Source organism: Dendronephthya gigantea, unplaced genomic scaffold, assembly GCF_004324835.1.
Source record: "Dendronephthya gigantea isolate DGI-Jeju-01 unplaced genomic scaffold, DenGig_1.0 000000F, whole genome shotgun sequence".
In the NCBI taxonomy this organism is placed as follows: domain Eukaryota; kingdom Metazoa; phylum Cnidaria; class Anthozoa; order Malacalcyonacea; family Nephtheidae; genus Dendronephthya; species Dendronephthya gigantea.
This window is the reverse complement of record NW_021163010.1, coordinates 1,464,253-1,492,228: the sequence shown is the minus strand read 5'-3', so window position 1 is coordinate 1,492,228 and position 27,976 is coordinate 1,464,253. Positions and strand designations below refer to the sequence as shown.

General features: G+C 36.7%; 3 protein-coding genes across 4 annotated transcripts in view; 2 read left to right on the top strand and 1 right to left on the bottom strand.

Annotated features, from left to right (window-relative positions):
* Nucleotides 1–27,976, bottom strand: part of LOC114518512 (protein disulfide-isomerase A5-like) — a 28,734-nt gene that overhangs the window by 521 nt on the left and 237 nt on the right. Inside the window, exons 2-36 of one of the 2 annotated variants that reach the window (XM_028538534.1) lie at nucleotides 9,131–9,243; nucleotides 8,882–9,014; nucleotides 8,330–8,417; nucleotides 7,778–7,846; nucleotides 7,627–7,672; nucleotides 7,434–7,526; nucleotides 7,132–7,192; nucleotides 6,922–6,989; nucleotides 6,739–6,830; nucleotides 6,441–6,509; nucleotides 6,054–6,193; nucleotides 5,896–5,963; nucleotides 5,651–5,732; nucleotides 5,526–5,538; nucleotides 5,365–5,430; nucleotides 4,870–5,009; nucleotides 4,470–4,540; nucleotides 4,310–4,374; nucleotides 3,876–4,108; nucleotides 3,578–3,645; nucleotides 3,330–3,411; nucleotides 3,227–3,239; nucleotides 3,019–3,087; nucleotides 2,580–2,731; nucleotides 2,379–2,446; nucleotides 2,158–2,239; nucleotides 2,012–2,024; nucleotides 1,847–1,915; nucleotides 1,444–1,565; nucleotides 1,258–1,325; nucleotides 1,100–1,181; nucleotides 991–1,003; nucleotides 766–834; nucleotides 459–610; nucleotides 228–335 (exon numbers count right to left, since the gene is read on the bottom strand). In XM_028538534.1, the coding sequence (XP_028394335.1) occupies nucleotides 228–335; nucleotides 459–610; nucleotides 766–834; nucleotides 991–1,003; nucleotides 1,100–1,181; nucleotides 1,258–1,325; nucleotides 1,444–1,565; nucleotides 1,847–1,915; nucleotides 2,012–2,024; nucleotides 2,158–2,239; nucleotides 2,379–2,446; nucleotides 2,580–2,731; nucleotides 3,019–3,087; nucleotides 3,227–3,239; nucleotides 3,330–3,411; nucleotides 3,578–3,645; nucleotides 3,876–4,108; nucleotides 4,310–4,374; nucleotides 4,470–4,540; nucleotides 4,870–5,009; nucleotides 5,365–5,430; nucleotides 5,526–5,538; nucleotides 5,651–5,732; nucleotides 5,896–5,963; nucleotides 6,054–6,193; nucleotides 6,441–6,509; nucleotides 6,739–6,830; nucleotides 6,922–6,989; nucleotides 7,132–7,192; nucleotides 7,434–7,526; nucleotides 7,627–7,672; nucleotides 7,778–7,846; nucleotides 8,330–8,417; nucleotides 8,882–9,014; nucleotides 9,131–9,163 (2,860 nt within the window). In that variant the 5' untranslated portion in view covers nucleotides 9,164–9,243. Of the gene's footprint in view, nucleotides 1–227; nucleotides 336–458; nucleotides 611–765; nucleotides 835–990; nucleotides 1,004–1,099; nucleotides 1,182–1,257; nucleotides 1,326–1,443; nucleotides 1,566–1,846; nucleotides 1,916–2,011; nucleotides 2,025–2,157; nucleotides 2,240–2,378; nucleotides 2,447–2,579; nucleotides 2,732–3,018; nucleotides 3,088–3,226; nucleotides 3,240–3,329; nucleotides 3,412–3,577; nucleotides 3,646–3,875; nucleotides 4,109–4,309; nucleotides 4,375–4,469; nucleotides 4,541–4,869; nucleotides 5,010–5,364; nucleotides 5,431–5,525; nucleotides 5,539–5,650; nucleotides 5,733–5,895; nucleotides 5,964–6,053; nucleotides 6,194–6,440; nucleotides 6,510–6,738; nucleotides 6,831–6,921; nucleotides 6,990–7,131; nucleotides 7,193–7,433; nucleotides 7,527–7,626; nucleotides 7,673–7,777; nucleotides 7,847–8,329; nucleotides 8,418–8,881; nucleotides 9,015–9,130; nucleotides 9,269–27,976 lie in introns of those variants that run through there. The other variant, XM_028538543.1, reaches the window with a different exon arrangement.
* On the top strand, nucleotides 9,750–13,660 carry LOC114518525 (ciliogenesis and planar polarity effector 1-like). Its single transcript, XM_028538556.1, has 9 exons — nucleotides 9,750–9,888; nucleotides 10,396–10,488; nucleotides 11,619–11,755; nucleotides 11,984–12,091; nucleotides 12,328–12,435; nucleotides 12,543–12,655; nucleotides 12,748–12,901; nucleotides 13,128–13,382; nucleotides 13,569–13,660. The coding sequence occupies exons 3-8, from the start codon at nucleotides 11,626–11,628 to the stop codon at nucleotides 13,301–13,303; spliced, it is 789 nt and encodes a 262-aa protein (XP_028394357.1). The 5' UTR covers nucleotides 9,750–9,888; nucleotides 10,396–10,488; nucleotides 11,619–11,625; the 3' UTR covers nucleotides 13,304–13,382; nucleotides 13,569–13,660.
* On the top strand, nucleotides 13,345–27,866 carry LOC114518472. The gene is made up of 29 exons (XM_028538474.1): nucleotides 13,345–13,382; nucleotides 13,569–13,751; nucleotides 13,903–14,267; nucleotides 14,385–15,212; nucleotides 15,372–15,974; nucleotides 16,108–16,451; nucleotides 16,591–16,824; nucleotides 17,134–17,380; nucleotides 17,539–17,651; nucleotides 18,010–19,845; nucleotides 19,982–20,112; nucleotides 20,341–20,581; nucleotides 20,660–20,696; nucleotides 20,764–20,804; nucleotides 21,040–21,854; nucleotides 21,922–22,578; nucleotides 22,790–23,567; nucleotides 23,750–23,999; nucleotides 24,280–24,406; nucleotides 24,508–24,664; nucleotides 24,874–25,201; nucleotides 25,363–25,627; nucleotides 25,767–25,868; nucleotides 26,046–26,196; nucleotides 26,277–26,335; nucleotides 26,465–26,815; nucleotides 26,916–27,262; nucleotides 27,438–27,487; nucleotides 27,584–27,866. Exons 1-29 carry the CDS (start codon nucleotides 13,345–13,347, stop codon nucleotides 27,683–27,685), a joined length of 9,780 nt encoding a protein of 3,259 aa, XP_028394275.1. The 3' UTR covers nucleotides 27,686–27,866.

Here is a 27,976-nt window from a genome sequence, read left to right as displayed (position 1 = left end):
ATCGTGGAAGCAATTATTGATACGATTGAATGCAGCCCAACTGTTGGGTAACAGAATTCATTTTTGTCAAATATATTTAAAAGGCTGCTCATGATACTAAGTATGTATATTTTATGAATAAAGCAGACTATAGTCTATTAAGTTACCATGCAGTTAATTTCCAGAAAATTCTGCAAAACCCAAAACGTTTCTTGGTTACCGTGTTGTGAAATTATGTAATAACTAACCTGTCTCCACCGTGCAGTCAATAGCAGCCATTAACTTATTTTTTTCATCTTGTATTTTCGATGCTGCTTCTTCAAAATGGGGTTTAGTATTCTTGCAATGACCGCACCCTACGAGATGAAATAGTTCATATTTAGAAATTAAATCTGGACAGAAGGAAGACAGACAGCAAAGTGCATGGAGGTTATAAAATGGATTAATATATTTAGTCATACTGGTAGTACTGTACTTACATGGTGCAAAAAACATAACTAAAGAATGTTCAACTCCAGCTAAAGTTGTTTCAAAATTATCCTGAGTCAGTTCTTGGACAATTTGAAATTGCCATTTGTCTTCATTTTCGTCACTCTTGTCCTCCTGGTCTTCATCTTCATCTCGGTCTTTTCTACAGCAAAACAATTCCTCCATTATTGCAACTACAAGTGAAACTGGTCGAAGTCACTGGGTAAGTATCAGGGTTTCCACAATTGAACCACATACAGATCAAGCTATGATTACAGTTCATGGAATATACGACTGATTTCCGTAAAAAGTCCTTACGTTTTGACGTATTTTATGATATCCATTTTACTTCTATTACCCTCATATTCCTCAATTTCCTCTCCATTTCTAAAAGCAACGATAGACAATTTAATTTTAGCTTTAATTGCTTTAGTTGTTTGACTGCATGGAATTAGGATACAAATGAAATCAAGAATCTAAATTATGTAGTTTGTGTGATTACAAAAGAATGGCATACGTAGAGTAGCTAAATGTTTTTCTTACCGGAAAAACTTTACTATAAAGACAAAAGAAAAGATGTAGAAGAATCAGAAAGACCAGTTGCATTGACGAGAATATATACAAAAATGCAAATATAAAACTAATGTTGTACTTGTTGGATAGCCTGTAGTGACATGTTCTTTAGCAGTTGTGAGGTGTTTTGTCGCATCCATTGCAGCCAATACTATATCAGACTGGCAAAAAATATAGAAAGTTTAATATACTGATTGATAGGGGGAATTTATCTGAACCTGGTACGATTGAACCTACCCCTTCTGAACTAAGTTGTTCAGCAGCTGCAATATAGTCAGGTTTCATAGTTTTGCAATAACCACATCCTGGAAAATATATGAACTATTCACCTAATCTTATATTTTAAAACTGTTAAAATACACGAGTACGTGGTTTACAGTCGACTTTCCACGCAAGTTCAGTATGGCGTCAAGTTAAACTTACTTGGTGAATAAAACATGACAAGCACAGACTTATGAGCTTTCAACACGTCATGAATGTTGTCGTCTGTAAGATGTTTCACTTTTCCAGGAATTGTATCCCATTCTGGCTCCGGTGGCTGGGGACTGGAAATTAAAAACGTTATTATGAGCACATGTTATAGGCACACACAGTAGACATCTGGGACCGGTTGTAGCTATGGACCGGTTGTAGCTATGGACCGCCTGCCATGCAGGCTAGTTGTATCTATAGGGCGCTTAACTACACTTTGAAAAGCTAAAAAGTTACACGCCATTTTGAATTTGTAAATCACTTACTTATAAATCATAAAATAGTGTATTGTCTACTTCATGTTAACAGTAGGGATTAGAAAATGCGAGTAGGTTGAAAACATGATAAAACTTACTTTGTCATGAATTCAGTGAAAGCTTTTGCAGTTCTTGCTTGAAAATATTTAAACGAATCCTCGCCCTCTCTGAAAAACACAAAAATGAACATGGGTAATAGAACCGAGCACCAAAAGAAAACGCAATAAAACGTTGTTAATCAAATAAAATAGTTTGAAACTTACTTGAAATACTTTACTGTAACAAAATTATGAAAATATTATTAGTAAAAGCGAAAGATGTTAAATAAAGCAAATTCAAACTTAATCAATTTTACATTTAATCAAATTAATTTAAATGAAAAATAGAACAGTGGCTAATGAAGGCTTACTAGTTGGATATCCTGTGACATCGTATTTTGAACAAAGCTCTTTGTCTTGTGTGCAATCAACAGCAGCCATTTTACCAAGTCCCTTTTTAAAGGAATGCAAATAACATTTTTGAGTGAGGAATAGTCAACTATATCTGAATCTGAAAATGGATTTTGTTTATATACAATAAAAAAATAAAAAGCGTTAATGATCTGCGATTTATTGTACATACATACAGTACCTCCTTAATATTGAACGTTTCTGCTGCTGTTTCAAACTCAGGTTTGGTTTTCTTGCAATGGCCACACCCTTGAAATCAATAACAGAAAAAGTCAGATTTGAGATAAGCAAGCTTCTTTATTCTTATGCATGTCCCCCTTCGTTCCCATGCATGCATCTCTACAATGAAAATGATCACAGACCAGAGGCGAAGTAAACTTACATGGCGCATAAAACATGACAAGAACAGAACTATGACTTTGGACAAATTCTGCGAAATTATCCCCAGTTAAGTGAATAACAGAGTTATCCTCATCACTCCAAGGAATATCATTCTTTACAATGTTGTTAGGATTCTTGTTTGCTTCAGATGGACTGTAAAAATATCATCGGGGGTTAAAGGCTCGTTCACACTTGCAATTTTTGTCGCGATTTTCTTCTTTTGATAGATGTGAACGAGTGATTAGTTACGAATGCTCTGATGTTTAAAACATCAGCAACTGAATTACTCATTCACATCTACCAGAAGAAGAAAATCGCAGCAAAAATTGCAAGTGTAACCGGGCCTTAAAACCTTTCACTCGTACAATATTCTCGTGAGTCGTCTCTACATTACACGGCGCAGTACGAGGTTTTAAAATTATAAATACATTTGCACTTACCTTCTCATAAAATCTACTAAATCATCTTTTGTTCTCGACCGAGGGTAGTCGTAAGCATATTTACCATCCCTGCATAAAAAGTTATTTGTTAGACTTACAGCAAATAAAAATGTTGTATGACATGAGTTTATATCAACTGCATGTAAATTACAGTAGGTATAACACCGAAACAGGCCTATAGAGGGAGTAAAAAACAAAGTACACTTACTTGAAATACTTGACTAAAATCATAGAAAGAGGAAGAAAAAGAGTAAAAACAAAATTAAACAAAAACACACCCGAATACATGTGCAATGTCTAATATCGTGTACCTGATGGAAAACCGCTGACTTCATATTTTTGCCGTAATTTCTGTTCTTGCATACAATTAACAGCAGCGAGCATGCCTTTGACCTGAAACAAAAAACAAGACTAAATAAGCTTTCTTTGTCACTGCCATAGACTACCTTATTGTTTACTATCACTATAGAAACCGTTCACATATAGGATTATGGGATACAAAAAGGAAAAGCATCATGATTCTCCTAAAATTTCTATCAGTCATAAACATTTCGCACACCTTTTGAGCTTTCATCTCCGCGGCTGCTTCCATATAAGCTGGTTTCATTGCTTTACAATGACCGCACCCTACGGTAAAGATCTGGAATTAATATCACTCCCAGTGCAGTAATGATGATTATCCTCAGAATATTCCTTGTGAAATGGTTATACCAACTCGATGGCTAAGCAAATATGGGCATTTCAGAGTTGGCCCATTTTTCCCTCCCTGCCTGCCTGAACAACGCTGGGACTCATTTCTGTTTTCATGGTCAAATGTAATGTATCGAATATTTTAGGATGTAAATGTAATAACTTACAAGGTGCATAAAACATAACCAGCACAGAGTTATGTTTTGACACAAAATCTTCAAAGTCTCCATCAGTCAAATGCTCAACAGCACTGGGTTCATCCGACCATTGTTCTTCCTCGGGTTCAGGTTTCACTGGTTCTTGTGGGTTCTCCATGAACTTAATAAAGTCATCTTTAGTACGTCCTCCAGTATATTTCTCGTCATTCTTACCATAGTTGAAGTACTTGAATGTTGGATAGCTATTTTGAGTAAACGTAAATCTGTTAGGACACCACCAAATAAGGAATTTTTTTTCAACCGTATCGTAGCGAGATGTAAAAGATATCACTACTTTAACTCAAAATATAGACATATAAGATATCGTATGATCTTTATCAGTACAATATTACAAAGGTTGTTTTCGTTATCATTCTGTACCATAAATGTACAGTATTACAAACCCTTCAACTCCATGGGCACCGCAAACTGCAGTCTCCTTAGTACAATCTACGGCAGCAAACCCAATCTTCATAAAAGAAAATTAAAAAAAACCTTTTTTACAAGCAGCTCAAGGTTAGGTGGTTATAATATAGACTTTCTTTTATGGATAAAAAGTTGCACCTTCTTATTTTCAGCATGATGTTTTGCCGCTTCAGTAAATTCAGGCTTCGCTTTTTTACAATGACCACACCCTAGTAAATACAAAGTGAATACACACAAGCGATGTAATCATTCGCTGATAGGAGTAACAAACAAAACATGACAAAAAGTACAGTATTTAGCCTTGAATTTCTTGGATAAAGAAATAAGACCCCTACTTAATAATTACTTAATAATAATTACTTAGTAAGAGACACGTTGATATCTCTAAAGAGTTTCCAGAAAGAGTATAGAAAGAACAACCCACCCCCCCCCCTAAAGACTGGTGTAGTGGTGATAGAAGAGACTATATGGAATGAAAGACAAGTGACTTATATAAGAATACGATATATGGAATAAAAGTGTTGAAATAGAACCATACAAGGTGCATAAAACATGACCAAGACATGCTTCTTCTTCTTTAGGAAATCTTTAAAATTATCATCTTTTAAATGATTGATCTCAGTTGCAGTTTCACTCCACTCAGGTTCAGCTGGCGGCGGAGGTGGAGGTTCTTTCGGACTGGAATATATCAAATATATCAAATCATCACAAGATTTCACGTTTCTCTTGCGAGCGGGAAAAACGAAACAACATTTATATCCGAACCATTTGAACATGGAGAATTACCAATCGATAGCTTACTAACTTTTCTGTCTAAGTCAGATTTTGTCAGAAATGAGACTTTGCTTCACTCTTACATCCATTTTCAGCAATTTAAACTAGATTCTCACTACTTGCAAAAGTTTATTCAGGCAGAAAAGTTAGTAGGCTATCGCATTGTGTTATGCCTCGGTTTGCGTAAGGTAAGGTAATCAGCCTTAATTTGGCTTCGCTTCAACCAAACCGGTCCCAGATCACAACAGAATATACTCACTCCTTCATAAACTCTACGATGGTATCAGTTTTCCTTTCATTCATATCAAATGCGAACTCACCATCTCTGAAGCGAACAAGTGAAATTAACAAGATCCTGACAGTTAGACGTTGAGGAACGTAGATAATGCGTTAAAACAACATAAACAGAATATTCCTTACTTGAAGTATTTAACTGTTTTCCAAAACGTCCCATTAAACCAGAAGAATCAAAAAGACAAAAAGAACATCCAAGTCAGTGCATTGTAAATTTAATGCCGGCAACAGATTTAAAGATCCAAACGTACCCGTGGGAAAGCCTTTCACTTCAAACCTTTTCCCAAGCGCAGATTCTTTAGTTGCGTCTACAGCTGCTAATGTGCCTGAAATCTAAAGTACAGTCTGTTGCATGAGACAAACCTAACGAAAGTTGCTTGGTATAACTTAGTATGAAGAATTTTTAACGTGTCAGTAGGTCAGTTTAGCGCATGTTTAGCGCAATGAGATACAAATTATTCTGTTCTTAGTTTAGAAATTTTCATTTTTGACTTACATCTTCATCCTTCATCCTTTGAGCTGCGTCGACATATTCAGGTTTCATTGCTTTACAGTGACCACACCCTTTAGAAAAACGATCAAACATCATGGTTCATTGTGAAAAGAGTAATGTTATCACGTACGTTTAGGATGTTGGTAAGGTACAGCACTTACAAGGTGCATAAAACATAACAAGCACGGAGGGATTAGCAGCAACATAATCATCAAATGTATCATCAGTCAAATGAACAACTTCACTCGGCGTATCCTTCCATTGCTCTTCTTCTTCATCTTTTGGACTATCGTCTGTGGGACTGAAAGTTGAGTAATTATGATAACTGAAGGATTTGTCTTTTTATTTAATAGTTTGGAGTGAAACCATTGATTAAGAATCAACGTTAAACCATAAGAACGCGAGACACGTCAACGCCAACACTAACGTGGAATAACAAGAACCAGTGACCGCAAATGAAAAATCTCAACATGCAGCAGCAACATTACAAAAGCAAGAACGTGACGTAATCACAACAATTATCATATCATCCAGCATGTGTCACTTACTTTTGTAACCATTCAATCAGAATTTCTTTCTCGTGCTTTCCTTTATATCTGTACAATTCCTTACCACCGCTACACAGAGGAATGAGGGAGATATCTGAATCTTATGTACATGAAATTCATTTACCCTGACAATCGCACATTTCTAAGCCAAAATTAGTGTAACAATTGGCAGTCTGTGTTCGATGTTTACGATAAATTGATTCAGATTTGGCTTATAGGGGTTTTAAAAGATACATACAACAATTAAACAAACAAGCTCATATTAATAACCACATAAAACACTCAGCATACAACTTACTGGAAATATATTAATGTTGGAAATCCAGTGATGTTAAACTGCACTCTTGTGTTCATACTTTCAGCATTATCAACATCCATGCCAGCAAGAATCTAGAAAGATTTTAATATTGTATAAAAATACAGATAAAGTAATTATGACCATATAGCTGTAGTTTAATAAATACAAATACAAAATACTTACAATAGACTGTTTTAATTCTGAGGCTATTTCCTGATAAGTGGGCTTTAATCTTTTGCAGAATCCACACCCTGTAAAAAAGTACCACATACACTGAAAACGTATTACACATTTTCTATTACAATTCCCTCTTGTTTGTGACGTCTCAAATCTGCATTTATCTGACAGCTTTCCATGTTTTCCGAGTAGTCAAAATTATGGTGGATAACTTACAAGGAGCATAGAACATAACAAAAACAGGTTTTTTCTCTTTGGCTAGTACCTTGGCTAAATCCTAAAAAGCAGCAAAAGAGATTGTTAAGGTCAAATCAACTAGTATAGTGACAGCAATTACTATGGAAGTTGCCACTATAAAAAGGATTGCAACATCGTTCGTATGTTTAATGTTGAATTTTGTTTCCCATAACCTAAACTCTAAGTCATTTAACTTTGTTTGCAAAGAGTGTTTTTATTTGATATGCTGTCACTTTTTTGTTCTGGTGATTTAGGATAAAGGTTTATAAAGTAAACAACACCTTATCACCATCAATATGTCGAACAGTTTCTGCCCCAGGTTCTTCCTCCCATGGAGTGTCTCCAGTTGGATTATTCATAAATGTTGTAAGAGACTGTTGTTTGAGAAAACACAAACAATTACTCAAAATTTCACATAAACTAACACCTGTTTGCAGTCATTTTCTAATGAAAGCAAATACAGAAATAGTATACCTTTAATGTGTCTTTTCTATTATAGTCTTTATTGAATTTACCATTTCTGTAGAGAAGAAAGCATGCTCTAACAAAATGCCTCTTCTACTTGATATTGGAAGACAAAAGTTCTGTGCAAAGAAATACACCATCATAAAATAATATAACTTACTTGTAATGTTTTAATACTGGACCATACTTTGCTGAAATTTTAAATTTCTTGCATAATTTTGAATACTCCCTTAAAAACAAGAAGTCACACACTTCACAAAGTGAGAAGAGAGGAAATATTTAAATAGTGGGGGGAAAAGCAAACAAAATTGAAAAAGATCAATAGCCAACTTGATTTTAGATCACTGTTCCACCATTACTCAATAGAGACATGGGTTGGAAACTGGATTGTATTGTAATACATACTTGTTCTATCATTTTGTTTGTGTTTACTTGGTGATGTGGAAACAATATAATTTTTAATAATTAATAAAGTAATAATTATAAAGGATCACACTATCAAATTGTTTCCAATGCTTCAGTACATGAGAGAAACACAATGTGCAAAACAGGCCACTACTGTATACCTTATTAGTTGTTATGTTGCTATATTTTTTTTTCAGAACATTATAATAATGTACAGGGATAAAAAATAGGCTAAGGATAAAATATACTATGCATACTGACACAAAAACACATACAGCAGCTGTTCATCTAAAACAATTCAACTTACCCACAATTTACAAAGGCTATTGATCCTTTGCCTTTGAAATCCTTTGCCAAAGTACCCAATAAGTTCAACTTGTCTTCTACTTCTTTCTCTACAAAAAAAACAGAGACTTATCAGTAGAGTCTTTTAAATTTGTCTATGTACAACTATGTACAACTATAGAATGATATTACCAATGGAAACATTGCCATATTACCAAGGAAAACAGAATGTTGCAAAGAAGGGGAGATTTGTTGAATTGTTGTATAAGTGTTTGAAAAATCTTGGACACTTTACTTTATGGTATTTTCTTTTGATAAATGATCTTAGTGACCAAGGGTCAGACATATGGGCTAACATGAATCTGAAAACGTCTATGACTGCATATCTGGCATATTCTGAATTACTGTATGAACAAATTGCATTGAATCATTCCATTTGAAAGGGCATCATTCAAATTGAAAGAGCAAGAGAATGCCTTGCAGCGCACCCTCCACCTGATCCTTCCTATTAGCGTAAGAGGACCTTAATTCCCACTAGTGACATTGATTGATAAACATCAACACTCAACCCTACCTGACTGTGAAAATAATACGAGGAGATTAGTGTGCGTTTTCATAACTTTTTTGAAAAATTTAACATCGTTGATAATTATAATATCTTTCCTATCACTATTTTTCTGCTTCTTACACTGCACCGTAAAAACGCACTAGAAAATATAAACAATGTATGCATTAATCACTGTCACTGCTTGCTCATTTGCGTGCATTCTGGTTGGTGTAGGTAAGGCTATTTTATAAGGACTCAGCCTAAAATTGAACTCACCAGTAGTAAGAAAAAGAACAAAACTCCCTTCATTCTTGTTGCTTGCAATATTCAGGTATAAATAAAACAAACACTAGAGAGCAACTGCTTTATGCCACGTGTGGACTCCACGACTTAAAATAAAAATTCCAATCAACATTAACTTTCTGGAAAGTGAAATGCGTCTGTGATCAGTGATTACAGCGCCTGGGTAACGACATGCACTGCTTCATGTAAGATATTTTAATTCTCACACTTCTTACAGCGTTGATTTCAGCATGAATGCATGATAAACAGCACCATTTCACGCATACGGGAGTAATTTTGAAGTCGTAGAAGTTCTGTAGAACTCTTACGAATTCGTTATGTAAACGATTGAGAATTCGTTTGTACCTACAAATGTATGAATCAACTTCTAATCAATTAACAGTTAACACCTCAGTCCTCATTTACTAAATCTTATAAATCTTTTTTAAACTTTCATCTACCATGCACAAAGGTGGGTGCATGGTACACAGAGATGATTAAGATAATATTGAATACACTGATTATACTCCATAAAAAATCCTTTTTAGAATTTATTTTCATTTACAGTTTAGCTATATTGTATATATATAGCTCAGTGGTTTGCGCGGTAAAATCCAATATGGCTGCCAAATTCCAGGATTTAGCTGCTAGTGAAAGCAGAATGAAAGCGTTAAAAAGAACGCAAAATGAACAAAAAAATTTGGTTATTATCCTTCTTGACTCTCAAATTGTGACTGATCAGTGGATCTAGAGTAAGACTTAATTGAATGTGCATTACTACCTTTCATTTAACTTGTAAACATGACATTTAATCTATGTTTATTATGCATAAACTATATTATAAAACGCCAAATTGAGGTTACAAAATTGCATATGTTGTTTGTTTGCTGAGGTTAAATGACTTAAAAAGACGAGATTGATCTATCACTTCATTTGTGCCTGAATTCATTCTGATATGTACGTTTATAGACAGTGAATAAGGTCATAAGGATAGGTACTATGAATAACAGCAGCCTGTCAGCACATAAAATAAGGCGATTAAGGCCTAGTTTAGATCTTACATTTTCGTCAATTGATAAACACTATTACCCCTAATTTTCATCTCATTATCTTTTGCTTTAATGGCATTTTATGCAGTGAAAGCATTAAAGCTATCCATTATACTATATTTTAAAATCATACACCAGGGGAGTTCATGCCATATAATAAGATAAATCAGTATCATTGCTTAGCATTAACTACCCGTCACAACTTTGAAGGCTGACTGAAGGATGCAGCTGGTCTTGAACTTAGTCTCCTCTGTTAGTATCAAACGAAAAAAACCATGGCCAAAACTATCTTGGATTGGGCAGGTACAGTATAAATTGAAATAAAATGATACAATTCACACAATCAAATTCACTTCTGAGGAATGTTTCTCGTTGCAACGTATATGGACAGAAACTCAACTAAAGGCAATGCAGTACTGCTTTATCAATCACAGGATACATTTCACGCATCAGAAGTGAATTGAATCAGACAAAATTGGATCCTGTGAATGGACCTTTATTTTGTCTGTAATTCCTAAGCAAAATAGTTCACTTGTTTTCTCCCATCATTTTCATTTCTTAACACAACAGACACATTGCTTGAAGGCTGCATGAAATACTGAGCTGTTTATAGTGATTCAGGTTTAAATCCAGTGTCAGTGGTCTTTGGGGGCCCAGAATATTTACTAAACTGAGCTCTTTACTTTTGTAAGAAATATTCAAAAACTGGCAATAAAATGCGTGTGAATTCAGAATTTATATTATTTACAAATGTACATGATCTTTTGTTCGTTTTAGTGGATCACAATTTATAATTCTAATCTTTCATAACACCATAATTGCGCACGCCTACAAAAGTAGTGACGTCGAGACGTACATACACGTGGGGCCTGAGACTAAGAGCCCGTATTTTTCTCCCAACCGCCAGGTCCGAAAATTGTCAGTCCGGTCTGGAAAGGAGGAAAGTTCTTTCCTTTTTAATGACCTAAAACAAATTGAAAATATATAATAGATTCTCGTGAACTTAGTGTTCTCACTGTAAGTGTAACGCAGTGGTACCGCCATGGAGTTTACAGCGGGTTCGGTACAGACGGGTTCGATCTCTTTGGAATCAGTTCGTTGTCCGCTTCTTTTTTGAAACGTATCCTGTTACCTTTTCATAATAAAGTAGTAAAAGTACGATCCCTCAAACATTTAATTTTTAAGCCCGCCTGAGCCCTGAGGGTAGCAGTGACCAACCAAAAATGTCAAGAGGTCGCCCCAGGCTACGCAGCTCAATTTATGGGTGTGCGGGCGAAGCATGTGTTGCAGGCGTATATCGTAAGCCAGTGATCGTAGGCTAATGGAACGAACGGAGAAACAACCAGCTGAGCATAATACTGTGCACGTGCACTATGCAGCCGATTCTTCACGCCATAATTTGCATTTGTCTAAGTTCCATTGTTTTATTACAGGAACAAGATGGTCTATTTATTTTGGATGGCAAACGGGTCAGTCAACTTTATATTCCTTCAGGGAAAGACAAAAAAGAAAATTGCTAAACTTCATACTTTGATGGATGATGTCTGTGCTTTGAATGTGTCACAGAATGGTGAGGAACTGATATATGCAAGATTTATCTTTCATTAAGAAAACGTTTTATTATCAAGCTGTTTTGCTTCAATTTTTTTGTCACTAATGTAACATAATTTTGCGCTGATTTTTTGGGACAGTGAAAAAATAATCTGCCTCGATTTATAGAGATAATGGGATTGTCACTAGTTTTCATTTGGCGCCTTACGTATATGCACTTCTTTCAACCAAATTTTTAATTTTATAGGTCAGTTTTTGTGTGGTGCTTTATGCGATGGCAAGATTTTTTTATGGGATCGAGATAAAGTTCAGTTTATTACGGGACTGCCTAAAGTATTCAATGAGGCGGATAAAGGTATTAGCTACATGCGTTTGTTCAATCATTTTCACTCTCATTCCTCGTTATACGTCAATTTATAAGCAAAAAATAGGCAAATTATAGCGTTTTCATTGTAGTTACAGTGTTATAATTTCAAAACGGCCCCGAATTAGGTCTCTGGCCAAGTTCCGGAAAGAGAATATCTTTACGTATATATGACATTTGACATCCAAAATTCATCATTCAGAATTATAGTTATTTTACTATTGTAGGTAACTCAAAAAATCGAATCTTTCTTTCCTCATGTGGAAGCATGTTGCTTTTAATGATTGGGTTTGAAAAGCTCTTCTTGTGGCAAAAGACTGAGAAACAAGATTCAGGTACACGTGCGTCTGAACTGTGAGGAAATTCCCTATCATTGTTCCTTCAGCGCCAGCTTTACGTTTCGATGAAGTCTTAACTTTTACCTTTTGCTACTGCTTGATAGATAATTCTCATAACATCATTGGAACATGGAGTCAGGTTCATCATGGTGAATATTCCCTACCTAGTCCTTCCTGTAAGGAAGCGACCGTTGATTGTGTCCTTTATTCAGACGAGGTAAAACGGTCGTGACGAATTAAGTCATCTTTGATTTTATGTATTGGCATACGTTAATGTTTACGCCTAATATTTTGCAATGAATGTTTAAGATTGTTGGTAGATGTGGTGCACTTTCATACGTCTTCAACAAAGGACCAGAACTTGCTGTTACCACTTTAATTGTGAAATCACGTGATGAGATGATGTTTTCTAACCTTGCACATAATATTCTTAACCAAGATGAAGAAACCACATCCCCTGAAGGTATTGTAATGGTTTTGTTTTTGAACATGAAGAATATAATAACATATACTGCATGAGCTCAATGATATACACTACTTGTATATACAATAATTGTAACTGTTGGGACATTCGTTGGTCCAATAAATACAACATTCTGCCGTTGTTTGAGAGTCAGTCGAAAATTCTCTAAAACTGTACAATAGATCTGTATTAACCAAAGCAATATATTTAACTTCTTGCTGTATAGTTGTTGAGAGCGTACGATGTTCCATCAAGTGGAAATCACTTACGGCCGTTATACAGTATAACTCCTGCCTCAAGATTAGTGAAAGGAAGGTTCGTCTATGTCTGTCGTTACTCACCGGACGGTCAGATTCTTGCGATTGTGCTCAATCAAAAAACTCGCCAAGAATACGAGATTAATATTTTGTTCAAGCCTTCATTCCACAACGTGCGTCGTAGACATGAAATGTTGTGGTGGTTCTGGCTTATCAACAGGAAGGTCGGTATTTTGTGATATCTCTGCTTAGTATTTTACGTTTCATACCTGCATGCTCTCTGCTACAGCCTGGCACGCCCTATTGCAAGAGTTTTAATGAGACAAAAAGATAGTGGCTGCATGTCTTCAGAAGGACTTCCGATTTAGATAATATTTGTATAATTGCAATAGTACTGTATATCTGTTTAGAACATGGTGGGTTAGTGACATATCGTGGACAACAGATAGTTTGTTATTGATTGGTATTACTCGTAATGGCGCATTGTTTATAACATCAAAACTCGGGGAGCCTGTCAAACTCGTCACAACAGGTCATGGTATGAATCTAGGACCAAGTCTTTTTCTGTCCCTCCATCCACGCATTACTGTAAAGTAAGTTGCATTGTTTTGAAGATTCAACATAATTTCGTAACGTTATATAAGAATGAACAATCTGTATAAATTGTTAAGCACCTATGGGGTTCAGCTAATAGAATCAACTGTTCATGTACAATAATTTATGACAACTGTTTCCATGTTTTAGATCTTTCCAGGAAAATATTCCACCTGAAAATTCCGAGATATCATCCGGTTCGGAGAAGGATATTTTCCATCAGAAGTTCTCGGTTTGTGTTCATCCCAGCCAGCCTCTTATGTTGTGCTCTGATGGATATATGGTTACCATATTCGATTTAAACTCAAAGCCTGATTATAGCGAACTCATTACAAAATTAACTAAAGATGCCACACGATTTCTGTCCAGCGATTCAACTTTACACGAGTCAGAAAATACAACTTTGGAGAAAAGCGTCACCGACGTGACCGCTGCTAGCACGTTTATGGCGAAATATGGAAAGGATGTTGGTGAACATAGCTCACCTGGAAGCACGTTATCAGAAACAGCAACAGGTATGTCAAGCTTTAGAGGAGTATGATGACTGGTTGACGTCGAGCCTGACTTGTATTTTGATAAGTTTCACAATTCTAAGTTTAAATAAGTTTTAAATAAGTTTCATAATTCCATAGGTTTTGGGATTGTGCAAGATATTGAAGCTGGTGTAATTACATTCGGTGACACGGAGGATAACAAGTGTAGCTTTCTCAACGTTGAGGAAATGAGTGTCAAGCAGAAAATAATGAAAGCAGAAAGCATTATTTTACAAGGATTCGGAATAGGGACATCATGTGGGATACACTGGTCAGCAAACATGCATGTGGCTTTAAACTTGCTCATTCATACGTGGGTTAAATTGTTAACAATTTTACTGGAAGATGAAAGCCATTGCGGTCTGGCGAATAATGATGCGTTGCTTCACAACATTGCATCATTTGTTCAGTCCTGTTTTGAAGCTTTTCGTTGGGATGTGATTTACCAACACTGTTTACCATGGTTAACTCAGTTCGTTCATTCCACCATAAAATGCTTGGTTAGTTCAAACAAGTTTGATTTTCAAGATATAATTGATTTATGTAAGACGATATTGCGGATGGCAGAAGTCTTTCTTCGTGAAATATACTCGTGGGCAGCTGCTGGTAACTGCACTAGTTCGCATTTCTTAGGCGACAACTATTCGCCGTCATTTGACAAATGTTCTGAACCTTGTTCTCATTATGGCGGTCCAACCATTGAGAAATGCGTTAATCACGACTGCAAGTTAGATCAATCATGGTTAACCTTGTACCATTATGTATGTAAGAAATACAAATCAAACCTCAAGACTGGGGTTCGAAAGACGCACACTTCTGATGAAAGATTGCTTCAGATCCTTTGCTGGATTCAGAGAAAACTGCAAGCCATGAACTCGTCAAGAAATCTTACTTTGCCAATAAGTTTAGAAAGTCTGTCTGATCAAGGTTGGTATAAAATATGTGAGATCAGAAAAAGGTTTAAAATTTGACTTAATGGTGTTGATGTTAAAGAATATCTTCATCATTGGTGCAAGGACTGTATCTACTGCCTTTTTGATGTTTGATATTTTTTTCGTGTAGTTTACTATAAATGTACATTTTCAGGATACAAGATGTACTTAGATGGAAACTACAAGCAGGCTGTTGACCTTTTGGAAAGATCTTTTCATGAAAACAACAAAGAAATTTGTTTATCCGAGGTGAAGGATTTTGTCACATCTTCTTCTTTGGAATTAAATCAACCTGATTCATTAGGGCGGCGACGTCTGTCAAGTTTCGGCGCTTCTCTGATAGAGGAAGACCTTTTCTCGAAGTTATCAGCAGATATAGAGACTCTGTTGACTATATTGTATATCAACCTGGAGAACTATGATCTCAAAGCAGCTTTAGGCTTAGTTTATTCATTTATTGATACAACTCGCGATGTTAATCTTCGGGATATCTTAAACACAACGTACGAAGGAAATCAAGCACTCATTACTGTCGATGATACGGAAGTTAAAGTAACATCCTCGTCTTCGTTAAAGATGGTACAGATGTCAGTGTTAGTGAAATATCCCCTTGCCTGGATTACAGATAATCGTGGGATACCTGTTGTTCAACAGTTAGCAAGATTTATGACTTGTTATTTCACAAACCTACCCCTTGTCATACCAAAGCCGTTTCGGTCTCAAACAACAACAACTTGTTTCAATGAATCATGCGAAGGTAATGATAATAGTTCTTATTCTTCTACAGGATTACTTTTCACCATTGGTTTGAACAAAATCACATATTGCACGTGATGGAAGAAAAGGGTTTCTTTAACTTCAAAATACTATACTAATTCTTTCTATACTAGATGTCATCCCCTCAACCCACACTTCTACCATAAAGAATCTTTCTCAACAAAGATTGACAGAAGTTATTAGTCAACAAAAACTCGAACATCTTTGGACCGCTGATCACACAATGGAAATGTTACTTGTTTCTGGTTTACTTGGAGAAGCCGCGTGGTTTGCAAATTGTTTAGGGGACTGGAAGATAGCATTTCTTTTGTCTGTGACGGAGCAATTTCGAATGAGAAACGAACGATATGTTAAGAAGTCATATGATCATGCAAAGATGGCCATTGAGGTGCCTGAACCAAAACGGTTAATGAAGGAAAGAATACATACTATTTTGAAACTTGATGGAAATTTTATGGTAACATTCATTTACAAAATGTTTCTTTTACTAACGATCTCTATTTTTAACACGTGGAAATTATGAATGCTACAAATTTCTGGGGCATTTAATGACAATTGGTGTGTACTGTTCAACCAATTACCTAATATTTTTCCAGGAAGGTGATGTTGTTGATGGAACACGAGAGATATTTGACGATGAAGGTATATCCAACCTGCGAAATCTTTTGGAAGCCAGCGTGATTACAGAACTCAACCTTGTTCCCGAGATAATCAAACAATTGATTGTGATATTAAGAAAGATTATTTCAAAACTTGATTGGATGGTTCCACAAGATCTTTATTTGCCTGCACCACCATTATACTGCCCTCAGCCAGCAAGAAATGATGGGGTAAGTCCATTACTCGTATTATAACACCCACATCATCATCAGGTCAGACCATCATTCACAAATTTGCGAATAAGAACAGTCGAAGATTCCTTCTTGGTGCGTACCAACGAGACCAAGCAACAAGACTGACGCGTACTGAAATTGTGTGAAAGTGTATTAGAAGAATATGTTCCCCATCCCCATATTAAATTGTGAAAGAATATACCCCCATCCCTATATTAGGTTGCGAATCCCCCCATCCCATAAGTAAGTGCTCAATGTCCCCCCCCTCCCTAAATTAAGTGGTCAATCTTTGTGGTATATTTTTAGGATGTTTTAAGTGAAGAAACACGCAAAGAAATTTCCTTACGAAGTGAGATCGCCATTATTGTTCAGAAAATTTTAGCAATGTACAGAGCTTCAAGTTGTTTCCTGCACTGTGCTCAAGAATATTGTAAACATGTTGTAAGAAACCGGAGTGATGATCATGCTGAAGCATTGCCGACTATTATTAAAGAAATTATCAGTACAAACAGCGTTTACATTGATACACGTGATTACGAAAATCTGGATTCAGGTTTGTCAACACTACTTCGTAATCAAGTACAAATATGTCTATTTTCTATAGGTTTACCCTATAACAGCTAAAAATATTATTTTCCTGAACTATTCTTTTAGTATTTCTCTGCGTGTATTTTGTTTTTTGTTCTAATAACTTTCATTTTATGTTGTGAGAAGTAACGCGAAGCTTCCAAGAATTCTGTATCCTAATGTGGTTACTTGATGTGAGGAACGAACTTGCTCTTTCATCACGAAAATACAGTAAAGTGAAGCAGAATCTATCCCCAGTACGTACTAAGCTATACTCTCGCAATATGTTATATCACTGCATATCACACACCTCATACACCTCCCAGCAAGTGACTTTGCACTGTTGAAGTTCATCTATCTTTTAAGTGGTAAAAGAAATTCGGTTGGAATATTTTAATGCAAGTATATCCATGCAGTTCGTGCTCAAAAAAATTCACGGGCCTCAAAAAGCCTGCCTCCCTCAGAACACAAAATCACTCCTCCACTTATTATTACGATTCGGATAGCATTTTTCATTCTAGTTTTTAGTTCAACGACTCACTCCGGTGCTGACTCAGTACATTTGGGGTTATTTTGTTACTTTTAACAACTTGAATGAACCTTCTATTTAACAAGGTTTCAAAAGACGAGGAAAGACAAGAAGTTTTCAAACATTGTACGGATGTGTTAGTGTGGTTGCAAAAATTGTTGCCATTTTCTAATTTTCTTGATGCTGACGCTGATGTGTTGGATGGTATTCTCACTTTGCTCTCTGAATCACCTCTGACTTATGAAACTGTTGATATTCTCGCACAACATTTCCACACTCCTGATCCCGCCATGACTATACCTACCACAGATAAACTAAATAGAATGACTCGAAAGATACGCAATTATGATGAGGAGTTTGAAAAAGGTGAATCACTTACAGTTCGATTTCAAAAGCAGTGTAAGAAACAAAGAAAAGAGAAGAAAAACGTTCCTGTGCAGCTTGAGAATCAATTCTTAGAAGTTCTCCCTGATTTCTGTGAGAATCTTGACTTTCAACATGATTTTGCTTTCCTGCGCTTCCTGGACACCTTTCTACTCATCACTTTAGCAAAGAATGTTACAAGCGAGGATTACAAGAAAGTACCGTTGATTCTTCCATATAAAGATATGCCGGTACTCGAAGCAGACTTGTCTTCAGTGGAGACAATGGCGAGGAGGAAGGTAAAGGCTCCTGGAAAGAGTAGCTTGAGAATCCAACGGAGTGAAAGTTTTCATGACGTAGGAAACATAAAGAAAAGAACAGAAAGTGGTTTGTTTTCATCAGATGATCACGACCTGAATAAGCATACACCATTAAAACGTACCAATAGTCTGATTGACTTGCGTAGAATTCAAATATCGAGCTTTAGCGAGGAATTACAAGCGTTTTTGCCTAAACTCTTGTGGTTGAAACGCTGGTGTTTGATAGACGAAACCCAGAAAGGAAATCCAGCAGTCAACAGGAGTTACTCATTTTTAAATACGACTACCTCACCGACTGCTATCAGAGTACAGCTCCCTCTCAAACTTGTTGTTAATACCTTGTGGTTGTTTGAGAATTATTACAACGATTTTGCCAAAGCAAAAGGGAAGTGTGTGCGAGGGAAACCATCCCGTGTAAAAAAGAAGAAAAGATCCTTTAAGAAAGGAGTTCCGCCATTAAATATGAGGAAAGATGATCCGGTTGAAGGTGAGTCAAAACAGGATGGTGAAGTTCTACCTGAGACTGCAGTGGAAGTGGAAAAAGGCAAAGCAGAGTTACAAGGTTTTGTAAGCAGCAAGGGAGCTGATGATCCTTCTTTATTTGCTGCCGTTTCGCAAGAGGACAACATGGAAGAAGCTGGAAAATCTTTTGAAAAAAGCGAGGTACAAGGATTGGAGGCAAAAAGCAAAAAACATGCCAAAATGGATGAGCAAAATCTCCTAAATGTGGAGTCTTTTAGTGAGAGGGGGTCACAAGATTGTGACACTGTAAGACGAAGACGCAAAAGAGGAACAAAGAATCAGGAGATGAGGAAACACGAAGTAGAAAAAAGTTTGACACAGGAAAAATTTGTAGATAGCACAGATGAAACTATGGGAGTAAAGACGAACGGCCAATTGAGCGCAACCGAAAGAAAAAAAGAAAGACAGAGAAAAGGAATCAGAAATATTTCAGTTATTCTTGATCACGACGAGGCAGGTAGATCTGACTCACAAGGTAATACTAATATTACTGAAGAACAAGCCGATTGTCGCCATAATCGTCCCTTGAAGAAAATACACGCACCCATATTAAACCAAACGGAAGGAGAAATGCGGGGTATTGCAAGTATGTCTGGAGTAAGAAATAAGAACTTCTCTCCAACCTCATCTTCATTAGGTAGCAAGTGGAAGAGTTTTGGATCCATCGACGGAGATATGCCTTTGTTTTCTTTCACATCTCAAGACGACTCTAAAATCGTAAGTTTATTTTTTGGGCAACAACGCAGTTGGTATCATTGCAATGATTTCCTGTCATCAGTAATCGAGGATGACTCGACTGGGTCGTGAAGGTTCGAGGGTATCACGACAATGTCTGACTTTATTTTTTTTCTAGGTTAATGGTAAGAAATATGGATCTTTAAGTGAGATGGTATCTGCAAGTGATGTTAACGAAGCTGGTGTAGTTGGTGCCTATCCAAGAATCTTTAGTGTGGATGACATGTCGCTATCCTCTGAGTCATTGAGGTAAATTTCGAAACGGTTTCCAAAATGGTCAACATGATAAAAATATTTCAAGGAAGATTGAAAAATAGTATTGACCATTTTTGATGTTCTATGTACACTTTTCCAATTTACACACGTCAGAACTTTTTCAATATGTCGCAGGAGAAAACTCTTCACAGAGTTGGGAAACAAGCGCAACAGAACTTGTATCCTAGGTTTTTATGAATTATTTGTACCATTACCGTTTAGTGTTGGACAGATACGTAATAATGTTGCAGTTAAAATGAAACTCGCAGCTAACATGAATTCGGATAGTTCGGTTACAACTGCAAGCAACTATAAACAGACGAGACATCGAAAAACAACCAAAAGAAAAGTACAAAAAGAAAGCAGTAGTTGCGATTCAGCAGAGCAGCCACGAGTGAAGCCTGTCGATGAGGGGGATTTGTTAAGAAGGATAATTAGATCTGAAATGAGAAAGTTTATAAAGGTAATTTAATGAATTGGGTTCTACTTCTATGTTTTTACGCTTTTTTAACCATTTCTTGTGGGTTTTTTTACTTTACAGGCGCAACAGGCTGAACACAGATCGCAGTCATCGACAAGTAAGTCATACCATGTTCTTAATTTTGACACAGGATAAATTAATCAATACTATCCTATATTTTACAGTTAATACAACTGAAGAGAATTCAAGTGCTTCCATATACAAAGTAAGTGATTAAACGATGCAAATATGTTTGCTTCTTCCAATAGAAACAACTTGCAGGCTTCAGACATATAAAGCGTTTTTCGGCACGTTCATAAAAAGCTACGGCTTCCTAATTTTCATATCATTTTGCACAATGCGCATGTGTAACTGAAACAATCAATCTGATATGATGAGAATGTATGCAATGTAGGTTGAATGTACATAACGTCTAGACCTAATTTGTTTTATTATTAAAGGACGAATTACACAGGACAAACAATACTAGGAAAAGTCGATTTAACCGGAAAATAAGGCAAGAACCTTCCACGTCTTCTGGAAAGAATCGTGGCAAAACAAAGAAGGATCCTGTGTATGCATCATCTCAACAACAATATAGAGACAGTCAGACATCATCAGCTCCTGTATACAAACAAGCAACGAGTGATCAAGGAAAAATATACCAACCTTCTACGGATGAGGGTAAAACATCACATCACAAATCATCCACCAATCATCACGATACAGTGGAAAACTCTCCTCGCCCACCTGACATCAATGAGCTCAAACTCTCCGAAGCAACGGCTTTTGTCCCAAACACTTGTCCAAGCAATGATAATAGTGGAATATTGAATGCTGCAGCACCAAACCAAACACAGGAGTCCGCTCACTATCCCTTTCAAGTGTTTCCACCAATTGTCAGTGACGTTCAATTTCCAAGCGCTACAGGATGGCCAATTTGGTACAATCCAACACTCCCCCCTCCACCCTGGCTTTGGTCAAACGCTGCTCCGAGAGTTAACAGTGACAAAGGAACACAAGTTGAGAAAATTGAACAAGATCATGTGACTGAGAATACCCGGACGAAACCTTCCGTAGTCGAGGTACCGTTGACAAACCAGGCGGTGGACTCCCATGATAATATCAAAGACAAAATAGTTAGTGTTGCTGTCCAAACAACAGATATTGTGGACAAGAAAGAAGAAACTTTAATCAAACGTGATATTAGCAGTGAAGAACCAACTCCGAATAACGTTCCTTTCTTGTTATCACTAAAAGACCAAGTTGATGCCAGGTATGTTCAAACAATTTTTAAAAATCAGCGAAGGGAAATATGATGTATTTGACGTCTTTTTCATTAGCAATGAAGACCACGAGATGAAAGAGCCAGATACTGCGAACTACATTCTACCTCCACAGAAAGCACAAGCATCAAACACAGGCGATGATCACGAGAAACACAATGTTTTCACAAAAGACCTATCCGATGTTGAATATTCGAATGACACGAGAGATCCTAAAATGAATATTGCTCCCACAAATGACGACCCTTTCACAATTCCTCTTCTAAAATTTCCAACTGAAGTTCATAGCCATACTCCAGACTCATTACCATTCAAGATTGCTTGGCCAGAACACGCCGACCCACAACGAGTTCCAGATAGAGAACTACCACTATTACAACTCAGTAATAACGAACAAACTCAAGATCCGGCGGAATATTTATCGTTCCCAGAACAAGAACCGATGATAAGGCATTTTGAAAACACTCCTTTCCTGCATTTCTCCAGACGAGACAACGAAGACAGAAATTTCGATGATTTTCGTTTAGTCCAAGTACCTGAAAATGACGATTTTCAGTTTCCATTACTTTACCTACCTGAAACAGATATGGTCCCACCTAACCTTTACCCAGAGTTTGAAAGTAGATATGCCGGTGATCCCGAGAAAGACAAATCAGGAAGAAATAAAGGAATTTCAGACAACGATGAATTAGTAGGCGAAAGATCAAAAGCAAGGTATGCCGAAAGTTATTGAGAATATTTCGGTTAAAATTGTGGCCGGAACAGTGGCCTCACTTTGGTAAATCATTTTTGAAATACTCTTGAAGATCAATTTTCACATTCATTTTTTACCACTATATAAAACATTTTTTACCACTATATAAAACGATTCTTCACCTAAAACAGAGTCGTTTTAACGAGTTGTTGGTATTAAAATATGTTTAAGGGTAAAAAGACGAAACCAGCTGTATATGAATGTCACCGCAAGACCAACTGGTGCGCCTTTCTCAAAGAAAACGTCCAGAGATGGTCCTTTTGAAGAGGCAGCAGGTGATGCCACGCATGTAACTGTTCAGTCTAACGATGAGAAATCTGCTTCTCGTAATGGCAAAAGCAAGAAAATGAAACCAAGACGTCGTAAGTTAAAAGAACTTAATGACATCATTCGAGATCTTCAACGTGACGTAACGAACGATGATGACCTGATTGTTTCTGAGGTATCTTCAATATTGAGCCCTGGGGTACGCTATGAGAATTTCGAAACAAAACCCAGTAAGAATTACAATGAACCTGGAAGTACAAAGAAAATACCTACCATGATGTCGCATAAGGATGAAAGGACGCATAGAGGAAGCAATGTAACATCAACAGCATCTTCACGTCTTCACAGACCTTCACAAGTGTCTGCTCGTGATATTCACACTGAAATACCGTCTTATATTCCGGAACCGTCAATAGCTATTGATGCGAAAGTTGGTACAGAAAATGTTCTTCGCTTTCCAGTTTCTGTTCAAACTGACACGATGGTGGACGTTGCTCGAGAAACATTTTCTAGTCCACGACACGAAACAACTGAACCTATTGTTGAGACCAGGAAACCCAGAGTTCAAACTAGAGAACTAAGCATTCAAACAGAGAAAGAATACAAAAATATGCCAGCCAGGATCGACACGTGTGACGTTGCCATTAACACAGATAACATACAAAAACATGAGAGCAAAGCTGTAAGTTTGGTTAAACAAAACTACATAAACATGAACATTTTAGCGTGCTTTTTTAAGCGTGTTTACCTTCTTTATCTTTAATTCAATTTCAATTGTGATATTATGTTTTAAATTGATAAGTGCAGCGTCTTATGAATTGCAGTTTATGACAAGTATACGGTTTTAAAAATTCAATTTCTTAGGCAACCAGTCTTTTCCCTCGTGTCCCAACTGATGTGTACCTCGATATTCAAGACATCGATCAAAAGCAATCAGAAATCACTTCATCGTCTAAAGATGCAGACCGAGAAAATGGACCGAGAATGTTTCTTAGTGTTGTCGATGTTACAGAGGAGGATGTGAGAAGGCAAACACAGGATAAAAAGGAAGCTATTGTTGAAGAGAAAGAAGATATTGATTATCGTAAGAATGAAAACACGCCTAATGTTGAGGGTTAGAAAATTTATCAATGTTCTAGTCCTATTGATCTATTCAGTCAGATATTTATCAGTTATTGCCTGCGAACATATGGGCATTCTAATCTTATATTAACGGATAAAATTGAATCGTCTCTAAAGTGGATGAGACTATAGAACTGGCCCTGCACGCCAAAATCGTTATTTTGTGAGAACCTCTGTAACTCTCATTATGGCTAATAGTGCTACCAAAGTTTGAGGTTTTGTAATTTTTATGACCTTTAGAGATTGCATGTAGTTACGTCTGTGTTCTTCAGGTATAAAGAATTATAGTCCCGTGTCACCGACGTCCCAAACATCTGAGAAAATATTGGTAAATGACATTGAAAAAGGTGATGGTACAACAGTTGCTGTTTTCTCTCCAAAGGACTTCCAAAGCTCAAGGTTGGTCAGTTCACCGTGCAGAATGCAAAATTACTAATTTAAGTTGAAGTGAAATGGTGCATTTCAAACCTATTGGGGTTTTCCCCCTTTCTTTTTAACAGATTGAATCAGCAAACTAGCCGTGGTAATACTCCAAATCAAGCACAAAGAATTTCGAAAGGAAAGCTCTCACTGCAACTGCAAGAAATGAATGAACAGTTTGATGCTATTGAGGAGTTAACCCAGAATATGGAACAGGATTTACAAAGGTCAAACAGAGTAAGTATATTCATATAAAGGATAACCAACGGAAAATACAGTATACCTTGCCACTGTCACACATGTGTGAGAGCCTGCAATATGTTTTAAGCCGAGAAGAAGAAGTTATCCCACCAGTCTTTGGCTGTCATATGGATGTCAAGAGAGCATACTGTAATCATACTAGCAATTCTATTATTAAGACTTTCTCTCTCTCTTCATTCATACAGTTGCTACGTACCATTGAGAATCTAAACAGGGTTACTGATCACGCACCAAAAGTCGACAAGTGGAAGAGAGATGTTGATGAAAACGTTGAAGGAGGAACCAGAAAGCAAACACGCAACGCTGCTAAAGTCAATACAAGGATGGCGATGTTTCCTGAAACTGAGAACACCAATTATCATGGTGAATTGACGGATGAAAACGAAATGTCACAGAAAAGCAGTCATGTTCAATACGAGCATAAGAAATCAGTTTTAAACACTCGTCCTTGGGTTAATAAACCTATGGAAGAATTAACAAACTTCGCCCCCGATGATCGCAATGGTAAACTTCGTATGTTATTAAAACACTTCATTATATTTTGTTACAACAGCACTCACAGTCAGAGTTCAGGAAATATATATATGAAATTTCCAACCATGTTTAACCTTACGATTGTTCTTGCGCGTTATACGTTATGCTGATCTTCAATAAAAATTTCCGTTTTTACTCAGAAGAGAGAAGCGTTGATTCTCTGGAGAACAGTCGGGAGAAAACGCCGATAAAGACTAATGCTGCAAATATGTCTGATGCCTCGGACGAAACGTCAAGCTCTAAAACTGACTTTACAGATACGAAACTCAATGGTGATTCAGAGGAATATAAGGATAAACGGGAGGGTATTCAAAGCCGGAGGAGTAGCGAATCAAGCCGTCCTATCAACATATCGGAGTCACGCGTAAAGAAGTCGGAGCTGTCTGAAACTATCGGAGCTGATACGTATGCCATTTAAAAGATTAGCTTAGTATCTTTTCATCATCCCATTATCAATTATTTGAAATGCATTTGACGTGACCAAAATGCGACGTATAAACCCAGCTATTGTCGATTGAGTGTACATCTGCTTTCTTTGTTATAGATTTAAGCTATCACTAACGCCTGAAGACGTATTAAATATCTCTAGAGAAAAATTGACAGAAATTTTGATGGGAACAGCGACCCCAACTGTCGCTAAAACCAGGTTTGTAATTTAGCATGATGTCTTCTTGTTAATAACAGTCTGCAGCTCTTAAGACACCAGTATACGATTACATTTTTCAGCGACATCTGTGAAAACAGGATGCCAGTCTACCTTGTACACCAGCCAGTCTTCAATCTTAAAAAGGTCGATGGTATTACGTTTGTTTCTTTATTTTAGAAGTCGCGATAAAACCCCCCAGAAACAAGAAGAGTTGCGAGAGTGGATGGCGAGAAGAAGAAAACTACGACATAAAGAATGGAGTCAGAAACTGGATGAAAAGAGAGAGACAGAGTTCAAACCATTCCAGAGTAAAATACAGAAAGAGAAAGTGAGTCTGCATGATGGTTTATATATCAAATTTAATTTTCCATGCAGGCTTGTGTTTGGTTAAACTGTATCGATTTTCAGGTCCAGCTATCGTCAAAGAAACTTAAAAAGTGCGAAAAAGAAAGGCAAGATAATCGAAGGTATTATATATATCTTCTTTCAAACTCTCTTGTATCATCGTTCGTCGAACTCTGTCCGACACGATTTTGTTCATTCACTGCATCTTATACTAACAAAATTGAACAAGGTGCAATCTTTTTTTTCTCAAGAACGCAAAAAAAGGAACATGTCGATGAAAGATTGCTGTCCGCTTACGATCTTATGAATGAAATGGTTGCAGAGCACGCACCAAAAAGAGCTCCTTTAATCACTCAAAATTCTGTGACAAATTCCCAGCGTAAAACCGGCAAGAAAACAACTCGGGTGAAGGCAAACAATCGCTACAAGGAGAACAGAAATCTCGACCGTAAAAAAGGAAGAAAGAAACCAACTGAGAAAGCAAACTGGAAATCAACGAGAGAACTTTCTAACACTCGAACCATTCCTAGTCAGGCTGGCTTGACAAGGTTAAACAGTTCAGTGAATACGGAGCTTAGCGTGCAAAACAGCGATTTACCAGAGTATGCATATGATGTTGAGGAGTCTGCAAGACAGTTTATCACAAGAAAAAGTTACGAAAGTTACCAAAAAAAGATGTCAGCGAGTTTTGATTTTAACCAGAGTATATCATCAATACACGGGGGTAGACCATTCCTTAGATCCACGTGTTGATGAATTGCTCGAAGATGTGTCTCTGGGTGACCCCCTTGATTTCCAGAGATTAGATAATATTGATAGTCTGCTCAGTGGAGATAGCGAACTACGAGATTTGTTAAACGATGTCATAGAAAACAAACAAAGTCGTCGCAGTTTGTTGGAAACCGACGGAAACCGAAGGAACTCGATGGAAGGCAGATGGAGGGATTCAAGCCCGTTTGACGAAAAGAGAATAATGTTGGATACTTTCAAAGTAGATCGAATGGAGAAGGCGAAAGATTCACATGAGAAACATCCTGACATTTTATCAGGTATGCGTATATATGCCTTCGTTCAGAATACAAAATTTCTCAAGTCAATCAATATAAACAGCAACCTCGAGGGACAATTTTGAATGTCGCAAAATTTGGACTTCTAATCACCAAAATAGTATTTGGGATTCTATCTCCTTCAACTGACATCACATTTTTTTCATTTTTTTATAAGTGAATGAAGAGGACAACTTAGAAATGTCTGATGAAGTCGCTGCACTTTTGGTATGTCCCCAAGCAACGTTTTGTGGTTAACGTCCACGTGTATTAGTACAGTTTACCCGATATTGTTGACCTATGCGGTTTTGTATATTTATTCAGGCGGAAGCCAAAGCAGCAATTGGGGATGATTTTTCAGGAACAAGCGAAGTTGGAGATATTGATTGGAATGAAGTTGACGCGGTGTTAGAACAAAATAATTGATGTAGAAGATAGTAAAGTTTATGCGTCTATTACTTCTGTTTACATCTCCAAATGTAACGTAAAAATAACTGGAGTTGCATGATCATATAGAAAATTGACTTTTTCGTGTGTTAAGTCCATTTGCTGCCACTTGAACTACTGTACTGTTGTAAATGCGTGAAGGGTGTCAGTTTTAAAAATACGGGAACTATTTATTAATAAATATTTATTTGAAATATTATATTGTCTCTATGCATTATTTTCTATGCATTATTTCCTTATATGTATTCAAAGCTTCATTGATTGTTGCTA